This window comes from Peromyscus californicus, unplaced genomic scaffold (assembly GCF_007827085.1).
Source record: "Peromyscus californicus insignis strain IS unplaced genomic scaffold, ASM782708v3 Scaffold_4__1_contigs__length_199733344, whole genome shotgun sequence".
NCBI classification, from domain to species: domain Eukaryota; kingdom Metazoa; phylum Chordata; class Mammalia; order Rodentia; family Cricetidae; genus Peromyscus; species Peromyscus californicus.
In genome coordinates, this window is record NW_026294562.1 from 172,441,862 (window position 1) to 172,460,764 (window position 18,903).

The 18,903-nt window shown below is 52.9% G+C and overlaps 2 protein-coding genes across 3 annotated transcripts in view; one reads left to right on the forward strand and one right to left on the reverse strand.

Annotated features, from left to right (window-relative positions):
• Megf8 (multiple EGF like domains 8) overlaps positions 1-8,772 on the forward strand; it is a 57,923-nt gene extending 49,151 nt beyond the window's left edge. For both annotated transcript variants that reach the window (XM_052760855.1, XM_052760856.1), the window contains exons 38-41: positions 387-557; positions 1,328-1,458; positions 3,001-3,133; positions 5,980-8,772. In XM_052760855.1, the coding sequence (XP_052616815.1) occupies positions 387-557; positions 1,328-1,458; positions 3,001-3,133; positions 5,980-7,248 (1,704 nt within the window). In that variant the 3' untranslated portion in view covers positions 7,249-8,772. The remainder of the gene's footprint in view (positions 1-386; positions 558-1,327; positions 1,459-3,000; positions 3,134-5,979) is intronic.
• A 1,504-nt stretch (positions 8,773-10,276) lies between these two features.
• On the reverse strand, positions 10,277-14,441 carry Cnfn (cornifelin). The gene is made up of 2 exons (XM_052760857.1): positions 11,047-14,441; positions 10,277-10,938 (listed from the first exon to the last, which is right to left on the reverse strand). The coding sequence occupies exons 1-2, from the start codon at positions 11,356-11,358 to the stop codon at positions 10,849-10,851; spliced, it is 402 nt and encodes a 133-aa protein (XP_052616817.1). The 5' UTR covers positions 11,359-14,441; the 3' UTR covers positions 10,277-10,848.
• Between the last annotated feature and the right edge of the window lie 4,462 nt (positions 14,442-18,903).

An 18,903-nucleotide genomic window follows, 5' to 3' on the forward strand; every position in this document is an offset into this window, starting at 1 on the left:
TTGACATGCTAGGCAAGTGCTGTACCCCTGAGTCACACTCCAGCCCCTAACTGGTGGATTCTAGGCAAGTACTCCACTGATAATGCTCCGCCCAGCCCTTGTACTGAGGCATCTTGAGGTTTATTTCCAGTCCTGAGAAGCCATGAGTAGGGAAGGGATGGGAGAGTCCTATTCTGGGGAGATCTGAAAAGATTTGGGGGGCAGTGTGGTAGTGGATGGGGATGTATGGAAAGCTTTGTCACTCAGGGCTTAAGGGCTGGGGTAAGCGAGTTAAGTGGGGGCTGAATTGCAGTGCAGCTGGGATGGGCCAGACCAGGTGCCTGGCCCTTGTGTCCCCTGTTCCATGTTTCCCCAGCCCTTTTGATGGCACTGTCCTGTGTTACCAGGGTACCCACTGTGAGCAGTGTCTCCCACTATTTGTGGGTTCAGCTTTGGGAGGCGGGACCTGCCGGCCCTGCCATGCCTTCTGTCGAGGGAACAGTCATGTGTGTGTCTCCAGGAAAGAGCTAGAAATGGCCAGAAGGGAGCCAGAGAAGTACTCACTGGATCCAGATGAGGTGAGGGAATGAAGTCTGCACTCCTAAGTCTGAGGGAGGAGGGCTGGGCCTGGACCCCTGTGTCTGAGGGAGGAGGGCTGGGTTCTGGACCCCTGGGTCTGAGGGAGGAGGGCTGGGCCTGGACACCTGGGTCTGAGGGAGGAGGGCTGGGCCTGGACACCTGGGTCTGAGGGAGGAGGGCTGGGCCTGGACCCCCGGGTCTGAGGGAGGAGGGATGGAGCTCGGACTGCAGAATCTGAGGGAGGAGGGCTGGGCCTGGACCCCTGGGTCTGAGGGAGGAGGGCTGGACCTGGACCCTGGGTCTGAGGGAGGAGGGCTGGGCCTGGACCTCTGGGTCTGAGGGAGGAGGGCTGGGCCTGGACCTCTGGGTCTGAGGGAGGAGGGCTGGGCCTGGACCTCTGGGTCTGAGGGAGCAGGGCTGGGCCTGGACCCCTGGGTCTGAGGGAGGAGGGCTGGGCCTAGACCCTGAGTCTAAGGGAAGAGGGCTGGGCCTGGACCCCTGGGTCTGAGGGAGGAGGGCTGGGTCTGGACCCCTGGGTCTGAGGGAGGAGGGCTGGACCTGGACCCCGGGTCTGAGGGAGGAGGGCTGGACCTGGACCCCTGGGTCTGGACCCCTGGGTCTGAGGGAGGAGGGCTGGGTCTGGACCCCTGGGTCTGAGGGAGGAGGGCTGGACCTGGACCCCGGGTCTGAGGGAGGAGGGCTGGACCTGGACCCCTGGGTCTGAGGGAGGAGGGCTGGGCCATGTCTTTCTATGTCCTTGCTTGGTCAGATTGAAAAATGGGTGACAGAAGGTCCTAGTGAAGATGAAGCCGTGTGTGTCAACTGCCAGAATAACAGCTATGGCGACAAATGTGAGAGCTGCCTCCACGGCTACTTCCTCCTGGACGGGAAATGCACCAAGTAAGAGGAAGGAACTTGACCCTTATCCTTCTCATTAGGAGGAACGCTGGGAACGAGACCTCCCTTGCCTAGCTGTTTGTCAGTCAGAAGCCAGTGAAGTTTAAGAGAGCTGGAGGCCAAACAAGGGGTGAGGAAAATGAGGCAAACCCAGTTGAGAGGTTTCTCCCATCAGAAGTCTGAAACACAGGCTTCAGAGAAACCTGGAAGGAGACAGTGGGTCAGAAAAGGCTGCTGGGAGGGGAGCGGAGCCCAAGACCACCTCCCTTCTGTGCCTGCCCATCTACAGTTTCCAAAAACTGTGGAGTCCAAGCTGATTGTCACCTAAGGGTCCTGTGGCCTGGGGCAGTGGGCTTGACCTCTGAGAGCCTTGGAGGTCGTGGGCATTCGGCACAGGCCACGGCACAAGGGATGGCTCCAGCCCAAGGGTGGAGGGTGCTGCTTGACAAAGTTCCAGCAAAACTTCGCCAAGAGGTTAGTTGCTGGTATCAGGCTTCTGCTTTCACTGTGAGGAGCAGTTGTTGGCATAATGGGGACTTCTCTGCTTATGCAGCCCCTGGGGAGATACGTTCATGTTCCCGAGGGAAACTGAAGACAGGGGTCATGGCCTGAAAGGAGAGTCACAGAAAGAAGAGCAGTCCTTGTGCCCCAAGGACTGTGGCACCACTAGGGCAGATTCTAAGATATGTCTCACTCAGCTCTGAACACAAGATGTCACAAGTATATCTGTTGTGCTTTACTGGAGCCTATATAGAGGGACTAAGAATAGTGTGAGTTGCCGGGCGGTGGTGGCGCACGCCTTTAATCCCAGCACTCGGGAGGCAGAGGCAGGCGGATCTCTGTGAGTTCAAGGCCAGCCTGGTCTACAGAGTGAGTTCCAGAAAAGGCTCCAAAGCTATACAGAGAAACCCTGTCTCGAAAAACAAAAAAAAGCATAGTGTGAGTTAATAAAAAAAAAGAATGAGATACCAGAGTCTTCCTTTTTGGGAGCATATAAAAAGAACAGGCCCCTACTAGAAAACTGAGGAACAAAAAAATGCTATAATCAGCCAGTTAAGTGCTTATTATGAGATATTTTGTAAAGCTTGTATTTTAGGAAACATCCAATGATTCTACACATAACTTGGTTAAGGTAAAAATAATTTCAAACTGTCTAACGTATTGTAACCCTGTGAGCAGGCAGCCTAGGCATGGGCTGTAAAGGCAGAAGGTCTATGCTGTGCTGAGAAACTTTCTGATATGACAGAGCGGTCTGAAGATGTTGTTTCAGATGAGACTGTCTGTTTTGTAGTTGACCTTTTCACCCTGGACATTTAGTGGGGAGTGAAAAGGAGACCCGGGGCTCTGGTGCTTGCCAAGTGCCTTACATAGTCAATATGCTACGTACATAAAGAATCCCTCTGGTTGGGAGAGAGAGGCGCTGAACCCTCAGATGTCCATCTGTCTCTTTCTTCCCCTGCCAACTCCACACCTCCTCTTCGGGTGCTGAACCCTGCTGAAGCTGGACTTCGCAGGCATTCACCCTCTACTCTCTTCCATCCTCAGATGCCAGTGCAATGGCCATGCTGACACCTGCAATGAGCAAGACGGGACCGGCTGCCCGTGTCAGAACAACACAGAGACGGGCAGCTGCCAGGGCAGCTCTCCCAGTGACCGCCGAGACTGCTACAAGTACCAGGTAGGTCTGGAAGAGCCAGCTCCTGTGTCACGGAGCAAGAGGCTAGAGCTGGGCTGAGGGGACTCAGGACCAAGCATGTGGCTGTGAGTCTGGTTTGGGATGGAGAGCATCGTGTAGACTTGCTGAGCCCTGGGCAGTCATGCAGAGTCCAATGTGGGCCTCGGGTCTCTGACCGTGACAGTCAGATTGCAGGCTGCAAGTGCCAGAAACCACCTAGAGTAGCTTAAGGTCTGAAAACAGGTCTGACTGGGCACAGTGGCACATGGCAGCTATTCAGGAGGCTGAGGCAGGAGGATCTTGAGTTCAAGGGTTATAGAGAGATACTGTTTCAAAAACAGTACAGTCTGAGGATGTGGCTTAGCTAGTAGAGTTTGCCTAGCATATGTGTAAACCCAGGCTTTGATCTCCAAAACAGCACAAACTGAGCATGGTGGCATGCATGTGACTCCAGCACTTGGGAGGTAGAGAGAGGAGGATCCGAAGTTCAAGGTTAGCCTCAGCTACATAGAGATTGTGAGGTCAACCTGGGCTACATGAGACCCTGTCTCAAAGCAGCAGCAGGAAGAACAAGAAGAGCCTGTGTGGTCCGGGGCCTGTGTTTAGGAATGGCTGCATCCAGGAGTTCCAAGAGTGATGTCAGGATGTCCTGTGGCTGACTCCGCTCCCCTCTGTGCTAGCTGTGCTTGCTTTCTCGCACATGGCTTTCCCCATGAGGTGACCCCAGGCTGACAAGGGGCTCACTCATTAATTCTAAACTTAGATTTAAATCCCCTTTGGGAGCAGGTCTGATGGCTCCAGCCTGTAATTCTAGTTCTTAGGAGGCTGAAGCAAGAGGATTATTGTCAGTTCTAGGCCTGCATGGTGCAAGACTCAGTCTAAAAAAACCTAACACAAAACCAAATTCCCCTTCGGTCCATTTCTCTTTTCCGAAGCAGCGAGGCTGGCTGGCTGCTGTGTCCTGCTCTTCCCGCCCACCCTCTGCAGGCCCTTTCTGTCTCACTCGGTCTTCTCATGTCCAGGAACATAACTGTCTGTCAGTGGAGTTGTAGCTCCACCCCAAACGCAGCAGTTTCACAAGCCTCGTTGATCTCCGCCCTTTCCATCCCAGACCAGAAACTTTGCTTTACTGATGAATGATGATTGAAAGGTCCATTGGGGATGCTGGGGAGATAGTTCAGTCAGCAAGTGCCTGCTATACAGGCATTAAGACCTAAGTTTGTAGCCAGACACGGTGGCGCACGCCTTTAATCCCAGCACTTGGGAGGCAAAGGCAGGTGAATCTCTGTGAGTTCAAGGCCAGCCTGGTCTACAGAGTGAGTTCCAGGACAGCCAGGACTGTTACACAGAGAAACCCTGTCTCTGAAAAACCAAAACCCAAACCAAAAAGGACCTAAGTTTGGATCCTTAAATATGCTTGCACATACATATGCACATGCAAAAAATTCACTCACACATATACTACACACACACACACACACACACACACACACACACACACACACACACACACAGAAAGCCCATTGAGGGCCTAGAAGCACGCCTCTATGATGGAGCACTTGCCTAGAATCCCCCAGTGAGGGTCTGGGGATGTGGCTCAGTGGTAGAGCAGTAAGTCCCCTTATACTAGGTTTATAGATGTATGCTGCTGTGTCCAGGAAAAGGAAAACCAAAAAACAAAAATAAAACCCTCAACAGTGTCAGAAATATCTATTGGTCTTTGCTAGAGTGGGCTGGAGATCAGTACAGACTTTCTCCATTCTCTGTTGACCTCTCCAAGTAGTGTTTATTTGGTTCTAATAATTATGGCAGTAATTGCCAGTATGTGGTGAGCTGCATGCTGTGCTTTGGAGGCAGTAGCTTAGCCCAGGTGTGGAAGGCTTGTCAAGGCCTCGCAGGGCCTTTGGTGGAATGTAGACATGAGAAGAAGAGGCCCAGGGACACTAAATGTCCTATCTCGGCCACAGTGGCTAGTTGAGGAGAGCCTGTATGGACTGGAGTGGTTCCTGCTGAGTTACAGGAGTTGTGATAGCTTGCCTCTATCCCTCCATCCTTGTATTCATTTCACATATGCTCATTAAGCATCCAGTATATGCCAGACACCATGCAAAGTCCTGGAGCCCCTGTAGATAACAAAACAAGCACAATGTCTGTCCTCTGGGAGTAACATTCTGGAGGAGGAGGTCAGGTGGTGGCCAAACAAGCAAGAACATGGTGTTTAGGTGATGGGGTAAGGTTAGAAGAAAAGCTTCAGCAGAGGGGGGTGTAATGCCTCATGCCTGTGAACTCAGTGCTTTGGATGCTGAAGCAGGAAGATGAAGAGTTCAAGACCAGCCTGGGCTACACAGCAACACTCTGTCTCAAAAAGCAAAACAAACAGATAAAAACACTAGAAGTGATAGGTATGATGTCAGGACTGAAGAAGGCCTTGGTAAGAAGGTGACACTTAAGGCAGAAGTGACTGTGACAGGTAAGTGGACCTGTGGAGCCATCTAGGCAGAGAGGATCAGCTGGTGTAGAGACCCCGAGATGGGCGTGTGCCTGGCAGTTCAGAAGAAGCGGGTGGTTGGGCTGGCTGGCCCCCTCTAGGCCAGGGGCCATGGATATGATTTCAGTTCCCCGAGCAAGCCTTGGTTCCTATCTGAATGCAGAGGACGCATCTCAAGTTCAGTGCGGTCAGGTCACTGGCAGAGGGCCATATAGCTAGTGAGGATATACAGCCAGGGTCTCACAGAACTCTTTATGGCTGAGGGTGCTGCTGGGAGCACAGTGCAGTGGCTGTTGGGAATTGAGGGTCTCAGCACTGAGCTCAGCCCTCATGGCCACCTCTACTCCTGCCCTGTCCACAGTGCGCCAAGTGCCGGGAGTCATTCCATGGGAGCCCTCTAGGTGGCCAGCAGTGTTACCGACTCATCTCAGTGGAACAGGAATGCTGCCTGGACCCTACTTCCCAGACCAATTGCTTCCATGAGCCCAAACGCCGGGCCCTGGGTCCTGGCCGCACAGTACTTTTTGGTGTGCAGCCCAAGTTCACCAACGTGGACATTCGCCTGACACTAGATGTGACCTTCGGTGCTGTGGACCTCTATGTCTCCACCTCCTATGACACCTTTGTGGTCCGAGTGGCCCCTGACACAGGTGTCCACACTGTACATATCCAGCCTCCTCCACCTCCCCCACCTCCTCCACCTCCTGCTGATGGTGGACCCAGGGTGGCTGGGGACCTAGGAGGACTGGGGACTGGGAGTGGACCGGGTACTCCGGTAGAGCCACGAGTCCGGGAGGTGTGGCCCCGGGGCCTGATTACCTACGTGACAGTGACGGAACCGTCGGCAGTGCTTGTGGTTCGAAGTGTGCGGGACAGGCTGGTGATCACCTACCCCCACGAGCACCACGCCCTCAAATCAAGCCGCTTCTACCTGCTGCTGCTGGGCGTGGGAGATCCCAGTGGGCCTGGTGCCAATGGATCGGCAGACTCACAGGGCCTGCTCTTCTTCCGGCAAGACCAGGCCCATATTGACCTGTTTGTCTTCTTCTCCGTCTTCTTCTCCTGCTTCTTCCTCTTCCTCTCACTCTGTGTGCTCCTCTGGAAGGCCAAGCAGGCCCTGGACCAGCGACAAGAGCAGCGTCGGCACCTGCAGGAGATGACCAAGATGGCCAGCCGCCCCTTTGCCAAGGTCACTGTCTGCTTCCCTCCAGACCCTATGGGCCCAGCCCCTGCTTGGAAGCCAGCTGGGCTCCCACCTCCTGCCTTCCGCCGCTCTGAGCCTTTCCTAGCACCCCTACTGCTGACAGGAGCTGGGGGGCCCTGGGGACCCATGGGAGGGGGGTGCTGCCCACCAGCCCTCCCTGCTACCACAGCTGGCCTACGAGCTGGACCCATCACTCTTGAGCCCACAGAAGATGGCATGGCTGGTGTGGCTACTCTGCTGCTCCAGCTGCCTGGGGGCCCTCATGCTCCCAATGGGGCCTGCCTTGGATCAGCCCTTGTCACGCTTCGGCATAGGCTGCATGAGTACTGTGGGGGCAGTGGGAGTGCTGGAGGCAGTGGGCATGGGGGTGGTGGAGGCCGGAAGGGACTGTTGAGCCAGGACAATCTCACTAGCATGTCCCTTTGATCTGTCAAGGGTCCTCTTCCACAGCCGCCAAGTCACCTGTTGGGGCCACTCTGGACAGTCCTCAGAAACCTCTGGCTCCCTTTTCCCAGGGTTCCCCTTTGTTTCTGCATTTAGTGACGATTTATTGAGCTGCTGCTTTGTGCCTAGCACAGAGAAAAGCAGTAGGTGAGAGGACCTTCCCTGATGTGGTGGGACTTGGGTTCTTGGAAGGAGACACACACACACATGCACACGTACACTTATGCACACACTGGTTCAGAGAAGAAGAATATTAGCAAGGTCTAACACCGAGGGATTGTGGGTAAAGGCAATTAGGCATTTGGAGAAACCAGGCTGAGAAAGGCGACGGTCTGAGAGAAGACCTCTGGGAAATGAATTCAGAGTTGAGGAAACTGTAAGGCTGAAGGTCCTGAGGCTGGAACCAGTTTGTTCTATTAGGAGAACCAGAAACGTGGTCACTGCAACCCAGATCAAGTGTCAGAGGAGGCCGGGCACAGTTGGGACCTTGGGTTTTATTCTCAGAGCAGTGGGAAGCTGTTGGGCAGTTCTGTGGTGGGGAATGAGGAGCTATGTCTATTCAAGAAGTACCCCGGCTATGGAGTGAAGAGTGGGCTGGAGGGACAGGAGAGGCTGCAGGTGAGTAACGGTGGCAGGAGGAGGGTGGTGGCGGCGATGGTGAGTCAGGATCAGGTGCAGGGTGAGTGACAGGGTGGGACAGCAGTACAGATGGTAGGGTGAGGAAGAGGACATATCCAGAATGGCCACTTTATAGCCTGGGCCATCGGCACACAGTGAGGCCATTACTAAGATGGGGCAGGCTGGGGCTTGTGGGAAAAACAGAAGAGTCTGGTTTGGGCTTGAGTCAGGTCTACCTGGGGCTTCACACAGAAAGCACTTTGAGTATTTCAACAGGAGGGATCCAGGGTAGTGAACCAAGGCCGGCAGCTACTGAGAAGACACAGTGTAGTGTCCTTTCGTGTGTAGGGGTAGGAGCAATCAGCTGCTACTGCTTTCCCTGGGCTGGAGGGACAGAGTTCAGTGGTGACCTGAGTGAGACCCGGATCACCACTGAGGCTGGAAATTCAGGCTTGTTTCAAGGGAGCCTTAGAGGAAAGTCCTCTGCCTGAGATGCCTCACAATCCTCTCTGGCAGGTGTGGGGTGGCAGTGGGATGGGGGACCCTGGAGGGACCATCACTTGGCTCTCTTTCTTGAGTCTTTGGGGCTCTCCCCACAGGCCGCTCCCACCTGGACCTCCTTTTTGGACAAAGGAGCTCTTCTAACCCTTGAGGACTCCCTTCCCCCAATCCTAGGCAGCTCCCTGAGCTTGGGACTCTTGCTTTCCCAAGACTGCAACTTCCAGGTGCTGTTTTGGCCCTGGGGTGGGGCTTGGGCCCAGCTTCTTCCCCTTGCTGGGGTTCCCCTAGTCTGAGAGGCCCCTGCTGCTGTGTGCATGTCAGATAGCAGGGGTCAACATCTCAACAACAGGAGAGCAGCTGAAGCAGCAAATAAAGTGTGGGGAAGTCTTGGTTGCCTTCTCTGTGCAGGGGAGGGAGGGGTGGGTTCTGGGTGAGTGGAACCTGTGTCCTTGTCCCGGTCCCACCTCAAGACCGTGTATCCTGAGCCTGGCTCTGCCCATCTTTGGCAACGGAAGCATGCCACAGCGGGATCTCTGGTTCCCCAGAAGCGAGATGAGGGAAACAGTGGGCAGGGCCATCTTTGTCCCTGACACAGGTTGGCTCAGGAAGAAACAGACAGCTTGTGTCCAGGCATTGTCATTAGACAAGAAAAACCTGGGGTATAGAACACAGAAACCATACTATTTCAACTGGAGGAACTGAGCATGGAGAACTGGTAGTGCTGGTGAGGGCAGCAGCTGGGAAGACACTGAACAGTGTGACAGCTGGGTGCGGATGGGCATTCTCTGATTGAAGCATACCCAGCATCAAAGCTGTAAAAGCACCATGCTTAACCATCTTAGCCTTCAGCCCCTGGCTTTGCCAAAACCTCAGTATGAGGGCAGGTTTGGACCTGAGATCTCTGCCCTCAGCCTCACCCCGGCATGGATCTTTTGCTGCAGGTGCTCAGCAGTGCACCTTCTCTGTATGCTTACCCCAACACAAGTCACTTCTTCAGTGCACAGCCAAGGACATGGCAGATTAGACTTGGGAGATGTTCAAGTTTCCCATGTGGCTCATGAGTGACATGGGGTTTTCAGACGTCACTGGCCCCATGAGTTTTGCCTTTATGAGAAGATGGTGACTCCTACCCTCTGAGGTGTGAGCATAAACTTGACTTTTTAAAAATTTATTTATGTGTATGTATAGATGCACGTGAGTGCAGGTGCACAGGCAGGCCAGAAGAGGGCCTCAGATCCCCTGGAAGAGTTACGGGGAGTTGTAAGCTGCCATATAGGTGCTGTGAACCAAACCCAAGTCCTCCCCAAGAGCAGCCAGTGCTCTTAACCGCTGAGCCATCCCTCCAGAATAGTTTTTTTTTTTTTTTTTTTTTTTTACAAATTAGGAACCGCTACCCTCAGAGGAGAAAACAGGCTCAGAAAGGTTTACAAACTCAATAAAAATAACACAGAAGTGGCAAGGTTAAGACTGGATCCAGGAACTCTGAGACCCAAGCATGTTCAATTAGTTCCTTTGGCAGTGAATATCACCATGTTGAGTTAAGGAGTATGATGGGTTAGCTTGTCAGGACAACCTTTGGGGGTCTTTTCCCCAAAGGCCCATCTTGTATGGAGGCTGATTATAGGGGACTCAACGTCCTCTCCTGCTCTCTGGGCATCATACATGGTGTGTGCAGGTACAACACCCTTGCACATACACATAAAATTAACACCTCCCCCCGCCCTGAGACAGTGTTTCTCTGTGTAGCCCTGGCTGTTCTGGAACTAGCTCTGTAGATCAGGCTGGCCTTGAACTCGGTGATCTGCCTGCTTCTGCCTCAACGAGTGCTGGGAATAAAGAAGTGCACCACCACCACCTGGCCTAAAAGTCTTTTAAAAAGAGTCTATAGATCTTAAACAGGGGACAGCATTGTTTGAAGAGTGTCTTTTTTTTTTTTTTTTCTCTTCATTTTAAAAGCTTTTTTATTTGAGGCAGGGTCTCAGTGTGTGGCCAGGCTGGCCTCATACCATGCACCCCAGGCAGCCCGGTTCCTAAACTTCCTGTCTTAGCATGCTGCTGGGATTAGAGTAGGCTCCAGCACCTTGCTTTCTTGCTTTGAATATTTTCAGGATGTAGTAGAGGTTCAGATAGGCCATCTGCAGCTTCAGGGCTAATGGTTTCACTCTGTGAGATGCCTACAGGGAGACTCAGCAGAGTCATCTCTGCAGCCTGTCCTATTAAACCAGTCTTGTGTGATACACCTAGACATCCTTCATGCATCCCACCTCCCTCAGCAAACCTCCCACTGCACCCAGATTCCTTTCCTGCGACAATAAAAAGCGTGTAGGCGGGGTTGGTTTTCCGGTTTTTATTGTGGGTGTATTTTTTTTGGCGGTGGCACAGGGTCAGTGGGACAGGCTTTCCAAAGAGCACCCCCCTCCCCAGGAGGCCAGGCGTGACCAAGGACTCCCGGAGAGGACGTCCTTACTCGCGGATCTTCAGTTCCCGTGCCATCTGACAGAGGGCGCAGGGCAGGCAAAAGGTGAGGGTAGCCCAGTCGTGCCCGACGGAGCCCTGGAGAGTGGCAAAGAGAGAAACCGATAGAGGTCAGGAGCTTTGCTTTGGGGTCCCAGGCCGCGGGTCCCCAGTGCTCAGTCCCGGTGATCCTGGATTGGCACGTACCTGGATGTGGTAGCGCTCCCGCATGCCTGTGCGCAGAGAGTGCAGGCCTCCGGGCAGGTACGGCGCGCAGCAGCACTCCCCGAAGTCGTCAGAGATGCGACAGGCGAGGCACAGTGGAGCAAAAGTGCCGCACAGACCTGGACGGGGCGGGACGGTCAGGGTCCGGACCGCTGTGCTAGTCCCCGGGGGAGGGCACACGGAGGGGATGAGGGTCCCCGGAGGACAGGTGTAGAGAAGGAAACCCAAAGAACCAAAGTAATCAGGGTCCGGAGTGGGGAGGACTAGCGGCTGGAGAGGGAGTGAGGTCACCATGAGGAAGGAGGCTGGGGGCTAGATGGTGAGATCCCAGGCAGAGTGAAGATTGCAGAGCCCCACAAAGGCGGAGGTTGAAAGGCATAGAAAGGGTTTGGAGGAGTTTGGGCACTCACAGACGGGCATGTCGTTGCAGCAGTCGGTGAGGCCCGTGTGCCAATCGCTGAGCTGTGTCTGGTAGCAGGTATTGGCACACTGAGGCTGACTGGTCACTGGATAAGACATGGCTGTGGAGGTAGGAGAAGAGGGTCAGCAGGCATCCTCGCAGGGCCTTCCGGCCCACCACATCCCTGCCACCCTTCCTTCTGCCGGGCAGTCTGGGCAGGCCACCTGGCCGCCCACTTGAGGAAACATCACTGTACCCCTCCCATTCCCATCTGTCACATTTGGTCATCATCACCCCTAGTCTGTCCCTGTTGCTGTTGCCAACTATACATCTGGTTGAGCCAAGGTTGGGAGAAAAAGTGGGCACCACAGTTGGGCAGAGCCTGGACTTGCGACCACCTCCTCCTTCACGACTGGGCTCCAGCATTTCAGGGGCCTCTGGGGTAGAAGCAGGTGCCATTTATCTTCGAAGCCAGGGTGCCCAGGGGAGGGAGGTAGCCAGGTTCCTGCCTGGCACCTGGAAGGTTGTTGGTCCATCCAGTGATCCCACCTTTGCCTTTCACGTTGTCGTGCATCTCAAACTGCATTTCGCTGGCCCTGAGGAGGTGGCTGCTGTGTGGACGGCTGCAGGGGATGGCTACGGCAACAGCTACCGCAACGGAGTCTGTCCAAGGGATGCTGGATACTGGGCAAGGGACTAGGGCAGTGGGGCTGGGGTGGGGTGGCTGGACTCTCGAGGGAAGGGAGCTGAAGAGAAAGAGGCTGTGTTAGCCTGTTAGCTAGGAGGGATAGGGTGGGGCGAACAAGTCGCCCATCTTTTAAACCACTGCCCGACAGACCCCAGAGGACTCTTCTTGGAGCAGAGGCAGAGAGAGCAAGAGACAGGGACAGGTGTGGCAGAGACAAGGTGGGAAAGAGCTCTGAGCCAGGTGCCCACGAGACATTGCTAGTGAAACCCACAAGTGTAAAGTGCTTTGTTGCCTCTGCAAGCCAATTTCACCGAGGGCCATAGGCTCAGAGATGAAGACAAGTGTACTGTGTCTGATAGACCAAGCCAAACAGGCTAGGAGATTGGGTGCTGCGCCCCAGAATTTCTAAATTCAGCTCAGTACCACTTGGGTTTGACAGGCAAGACTGGGAAGATGGGGCGTTGGGAGAGAACAAGATTCCCAGTTACTGACAGTCAAGAGACTGAAAGTCAAGAGACAGAAAGGAGACTGTGAACCAGGTAGGTGGAGGAGAGAGCGAGCCAAGGGGCCCTGCCTGAGAGCAGAGGCTTTGGGGAGAGAAGGTGCTCCTACCTGCAGACCCACGTGAGGAGGTGGAGACAGAGGTTCTTGGTGACTCGCAGACGCTAAGTTCTCAGTGTCAGGCCAGGAGCTGCTTATATGGGCCAGGCCACACAGCCTTGGGCGGGGCTCTGACAGAGATGCCTAGGGAGCCCAGCCGGTCTGCCTGACCCTCTTCCTTTCCGCCTGGATTTTCCACCTTCTCTCCATTCCCCACACCCCTCTTCCCTTCTTGTTCCATCGTTCAGGACTGAAGACCTGGGGCAGATGTAGAAACCAGAGCGGGGCGAGATAGAGAGTCAGGGATGGAGGATATTCGAAAAGCATGGAGGTCCCAAAGAGAGGGAAGATGGAGATGAGGAGGGTGTGGGGACACAGGGACCGAAGGGAGGCGGGGAAATGGATGATGGGAGAGAGGAGACTGAGAGATGGAGATGGGAAGACAAAGATGTTGAGAGATAGACATGTAAGATCTGGAGAGAAATAACGTGTAAAATCTGGAGAGAGAGAGAGAGAGAGAGAGAGAGAGAGAGAGAGAGAGAGCACAGAAGGACCTGTGGCTGAGGGCAGGGCTAAGGGACCAGTGAGGTAGGGAAGGAGTGAGGGGCTAGGGAGGTGAGGGGAAGGCCTGGTCTGCTGTACAGAGTGGGTTTTCCTTTGAGTACCGTCTCATCTTGCTGAGTGATTTTGTCGTGTTGAGGGGGAAAAAGGGGCATTGTTCTTTCTGTTCAAGGCCTGGAGACACGGGGTTTGGGGTGGGCAGTGTGTTTTAGGGAGTGATTCATATGGGGACCAAAGTAAATAAGCACACCTCATCTCCACTTCAAATGGGAAGGGAGGAGGCTGGGGACTGACGAGAAAGGCCAGGGTGTGCCTGGCTCTGTTTCTAACCTGAGGGGGTGGTCTGGAATGTGAGTCTGAGGGAGGCAGGCTGGGGCTTTGGCTCATGGGTCTGGAGGAGGAGGGCTGAGATCTGAGTACAAGGCGGGGAAGTTGGGATCTGCATCATGGGTCTGAGGGAAGAGTCTGGACCCCTGAACTGAGGGAGATGGGCTGGGTTGGGACCTGTGTGTTTGAGGGAGAAGAACTGAGCCTGGGTGTCTTAATCTAAAGGAGGATCTAGACCCTGATGTCCCTTGTCTAGACTGTGTGTTCCTAGAGAGCTAGATCCAAGTTTCCAATGAACTGGACTTCAGGGGTGAAGGGTATGGATACTTGATTCACCAAAGTTTTCTCCCAACAGGCCTGACAGGGTTGTGGGTGACTCAACAGGGAAGTGGCGTTAGAGTTGGGTGGGGTTCCTACCATGGGTGTCACCCCCAAAATATAGGAGGCACCAGAAAATTGGGGTGTCACCTCTAGAGAAGGCTGTGTCACCACACCACAGTGTATGGCGATCACCCGACGCCTGGCCTGCGATCCCAGCTTTCTCCACATACCCAACACTCTAGGGCCCAAACCTTTGTCTCTTGGCAGCACCCAAATGGCCGACTCGCTTTGTCCCCAGATCCACAGCAGCAGCGAGCATCATTTTGCTTGTGCGTCTCTGTCTTCTGGTGTGGGGCCTACATATTTGGTTGACATTTCCCACTTCATTTTTGAGTGCCTGTCTCCTTATTGCCATGTCTTTGTCCAGCTCTAAATTAATCCTGTGCTTTCTCCCTCCCTCCCTCTACCTCCTTCCCTCCCTCCCTCCCTCTCCCTCCCTCCCTCCTTTTCTCCTTCATTCCTTTTTTTTTTTTTTTTTTTTGCTTTTGAGACAGGCTCTCATGTAGCCCAGGCTGGCCTCCAACTCCCTGTGTAGCTGAGGATGACCTTGGATTTCTTGCCTCCACCTCCAAGTACTGAGATTATGGGCATGCACAAACAAAATTATGGAGTCTGTCTGGGACTGGGCATCAAACCCAGGGACTTGTCTATGCTAGGCAAGCAGTCTGCCAGCTGAGCTATGTTCGCAGCTAGCTCCCTTCCTCCTTTTTATTATTTCTTTATATTTATTTATTTATTTATTTTTGGTTTTTTGGAGACAGGGTTTCTCTGTGTAGCTTTGTGCCTTTCCTGGAACTCACTCTGTAGACCAGGCTGTCCTCGAACTCACAGAGATCCGCCTGGCTCTGCCTCCCGAGTGCTGGGATTAAAGACGTGCGCCACCACTGCCCGGCCTATTTCTTTATTTTGAGGCAGGGTTTTACTCTTATGTTGCTAGACTAGCTTCAACTTACGGTGATCCTCCTGCCTCAGCCTCCTGAGTTCTTGGATTGCAAGCACCAGCCGTCACGTCCCTTCCTTTCGTTCCCCATCTTTGCAACCATTTTGACTCGTGCGTGTTTGTGTCCCCATTTCTTGGTCTCTGTCCTCTCAGAGCCCGTGCCTGTGTCTCCCCATCGTGGGGCTTCTGTCTTGGATCACAGGTCTTCTCCCTCTCTCACTCCTTTTTTAAGGCCCCTTCCCCATACTACAGAAAATGGACTGCAAGTGACTCAGGGTCAGTCATAACCGAGGACCACAGGCTCCCAAGGGGACAACCTGAGTTGTCCCTGGGTTTGCTGATGTAGCCTGAGGACCCCCAACTAGATACAGCCACTCATGCAGACGAGGACACTGGGGCTGGGGAAGTTGTGACGTGGCTGGAAGTGGGAATTCGGAGGAGAGAACCAGAAGCAGGAAGAGAGGAGGTGCTTGACCTTGTCCCCCCTTAAGTGGTGGACAGATTAAATATACAGTGCTTGGTTCCATTTTTAATTTTTGTTTTGTTTTGGGACAGGGTTTCTCTGTGGAGCCCTGGCTATCCTGGAACTCACTCTGTAGACCAGGCTAGCCTCAAACTCAGAGATCTGCCTGCCTCTGCTGAGATTAAAGGCATGCCCCACCACAGCCTGGCTTTCTTTCTTTCTCTATTTATTTATTTATTGATATAATTCTATATTTACTTATTTGTGTGTGTGTGTGTGTGTGTGTGTGTGTGTGTGTGTGTGTGTGTGTGTAGATATTTTGCCTGTATGTATGTTTGTGTACCATGAGCATGCCTGCTACCCACGGAGGGCCAGAAAAGGGTGCTAGATTCTTCCTTGGAGCTAGAGTTACAGATAGCTGTGAGCCACCATGTGGGTGCTTGGAATTGAACCTGGGACCTATGAAGGAACGGCCAGTGCTCTTAACCTCTGAGCCATCTCTCCAGTACCCCCCTTTTAAAATTGTATATGTGCACACATTAATGTGTGAACTGGGGTCAGAGGGCCACTTGGGGGACTTGGTTCTCTAGGATTGAACTCGGGTTGTTAGGGTTCAGCAGTAAGTGCCTTTTCCTGCTGAGCCATCTCACTGGCTCCCGAAAGTCCAGTTGTGTTTTGAGATAGCATCTCAAAATGAAGCCTAGGCTGTCCTTGAATTTAGGATTTTCCTGCCCCAACATGAGGGCTGGATTATGTGTGTGCACCACCACACTTGGCTTCACTTGGAATTTCAGAGAAACGGTGAATATATTGCCAATGTTGTTACATGGGAACATACTTCTGTTAAAACAGAATCTTATTATTTACTGGAAATCCAGATTGCATTGGGCTTCATGTATTTTATTCACCATGACTGGAGCTTTGCCTTCAACAGCAAAACCCAGTAGGGGTGTGGCCCTGCCTTCCCAGAGCCTGGATGCCCAGGTCCCAGTCTCCTCCCCTCCCTCAAAGTGTGCCTGGCACCCCAGCCCCCTGCCCCCTCAGGACACCAGAGTCAGGTGTTCCAACTCATCTCTCCCCAGAATTCAGGCATCCACATTTGAGCCCAGTTGCCCAACATGAGTTTCACAAGCCAGACAGGTTAGGCCATCCATGGCCCTGGTGGAACCAGTCTGGCTGAGAGAGCAAGTGGGGGCCCCCCTTTCCATCCTAAGCCTACTGTTTCCTTGAGGACCAACCCAGCAGAACAGGAGGGACTTGGGGAGCTTTAGGTGTGCCACTCACTGCCTGGTTTGGGTGTGTTGTGTCTCTCTGTGTGGTTATGTGACTGTATGTGACTTTTAAAAATAACTCTTTTAGGCAGGATTTTTTTCTTTTCTTTTCTTTTTGTTTTCAATACATTCTGATTGCAATCTCCCCCCACCTTCCACTCCTCCCAGTCCCCATCACCCCCAGATCCACTCCTCCCCTTTCCCTTCAGAAAAGAGTAGGCCTCCCGGGGATATCAGTCAAACACCATACAAGGTACAATAAGACTGGGCAAAAACCCTCAGATCAAGGCTCGACAAGGCAAACCAGTAGGAAGAAAAGGGTCCCAAGAGTCAGAGACACCCCCACTCCTACTGTCAGGAGTCCCACAGAAACATTCAGCTAATAACCATGGCATGTATTCAGAGGACCTGGAGCATACCCCTGCAGGCTCCGTGATTGCCCCTTCAGCCTCTGTGAGCCCCTACCAGCCCTGCTTAGTTGGTTCTGTGCACTACCTCATGTATCCCAGGCTTGTCTTAAACCCACCAGTGTGGCTTGAACATACTAGGTAGCCTGAGCTGGCAATAGGTTTCCTGCTTCAGTCTCCTGAGTGCTGGCGCTGTGCACGGGTACCACCACTCTCTGCTTTTGTTGGTTTGTTTGTGGGTTTTTTTTTCCCCGAGACAGAGTTTCTCTGCGTCGTTTTGGTGCCTGTCCTGGACCTTGCTCTGTAGCTCAGGCTGGCCTGGAACTCACAGAGATCCTCCTGGCCCTGCCTCCGGAGTGCTGGAATTAAAGGAGAGCACCACTGCCGCCTGGCTGTTGGTGTTTTTTTGAGACAAAGTGCCACTACTGTAGTGTAAGCTGTTTCTTTGACTCTTTTAGAAAATTAATACTGGACCAGTGAAATGTCTCAGCGCTAAGGGTACTTGCTGCCAAGTCTAATCCCTAGGATCCACGTGGTAGAAAGAGAATTAACTCCTATAAGTTGACCTCTGACCTTCATATGCTTGTTCCGTGCACAGCGCACTCATACACACACAAATAATAAAATAAATAAATAAGTGTACATGCAGAAGCCAGAGGGCAGCATGTGTTTCCAAGGATGGAACTAGGGTCAACTCAGGTCAACTCAGGTCAACCCAGGTCGGCAGGGTCACTCAGCAAGTCTCTTTACCAGATGAGGAACTTCGCAGACCCTTCTTCGAGTACTGATGTGCCCATTGCCATCGTGGAGCAGAGCAGCTGCGGTGACCTGAGACCTTGGCCGGATGTCATGGCAACGGTAGTAGACATCTAGGCCTAAGGGAAGGGGGTTATTAACATTCCCTTTGCGAGGGTGAAGAAGGTCACAAAACTGTCATGAGATCACCCCAAGACTCCCCTGAAATTCCAGTCACCATTCCCTCTTGCCCCAGCTCTACATACCCCTAGAAATGCTAACATATGGAAGAGGCAGGCATTGACGGAGGGTGGGACTTTCAATGGTTCTCCTCCATAGGCCACTCTGGACATGTAAGTAACCCCACTAAATTTATCTATTTTTGCCAAGTTATTCCTGGTAGAATCGTTCTTTGGTCTGTCTGTGCTCTCTCAATTGAGGAGTAAATAGATAGTTTTCTTGCCTTTCCTCAGGAAAGTCATACAACAAACAGCCATATAGCCCGGTGGGGGCGGGGTGTGTGTGTCTAGAATTCGCCGTACAGCCCCGGTTCATCTTGAACTTGCAATCATCTTGCCTCGGTGCTGGGATCACAGCCATGTACCAGTGTACCCAGCTATGATATATCTTTATTGATTGGCACATGACCTTAGGTCATAGACTGTTGAGCTTGGGAGCCTGGGTTTTAATCCTGATCGCTTCTTTATTTTATTACTTTTATTTATTTGCTTGTGTGTGCCATGGCACATGTGTAGAGGTCAGAGGACAACATAGGAGAGCCAGTTCTTTCCTTTTGCCATGTGGGTCCCAGGGATCAAACTCAGGTTGTCAGTCTCCCCTCCCCCACCATTGCCGCCGGCTATGATAACTTGGAACACGTTTGTCAAACTTCTCTTGACCTCAGTTTTTCCATCTGTGAGACTGATTGTGTCAAATAGCATTGTTGAGAGGTTGGAGCAAAGATGTTTGGTGTGAAAGGCTTGGAACTGTACGTGGACACAGGCAGGAAACACCGTGCTTGTGGTAATGACAGTGGTGCTTATGTGTTCAGCCTGTTGCTCTGGAT

Excerpts from the sequence above, each read along its gene's own strand:
- Cnfn (XM_052760857.1), bottom strand. The coding sequence starts at position 11,358 with ATGGTGACCTCACTCCCTCTCCAGCCGCTAGTCCTCCCCACTCCGGAC. Across the intron at positions 10,939-11,046 it reads GGGAGCGCTACCACATCCAG|GGCTCCGTCGGGCACGACTG; the intron begins GTACGTGCCAAT and ends GCCACTCTCCAG.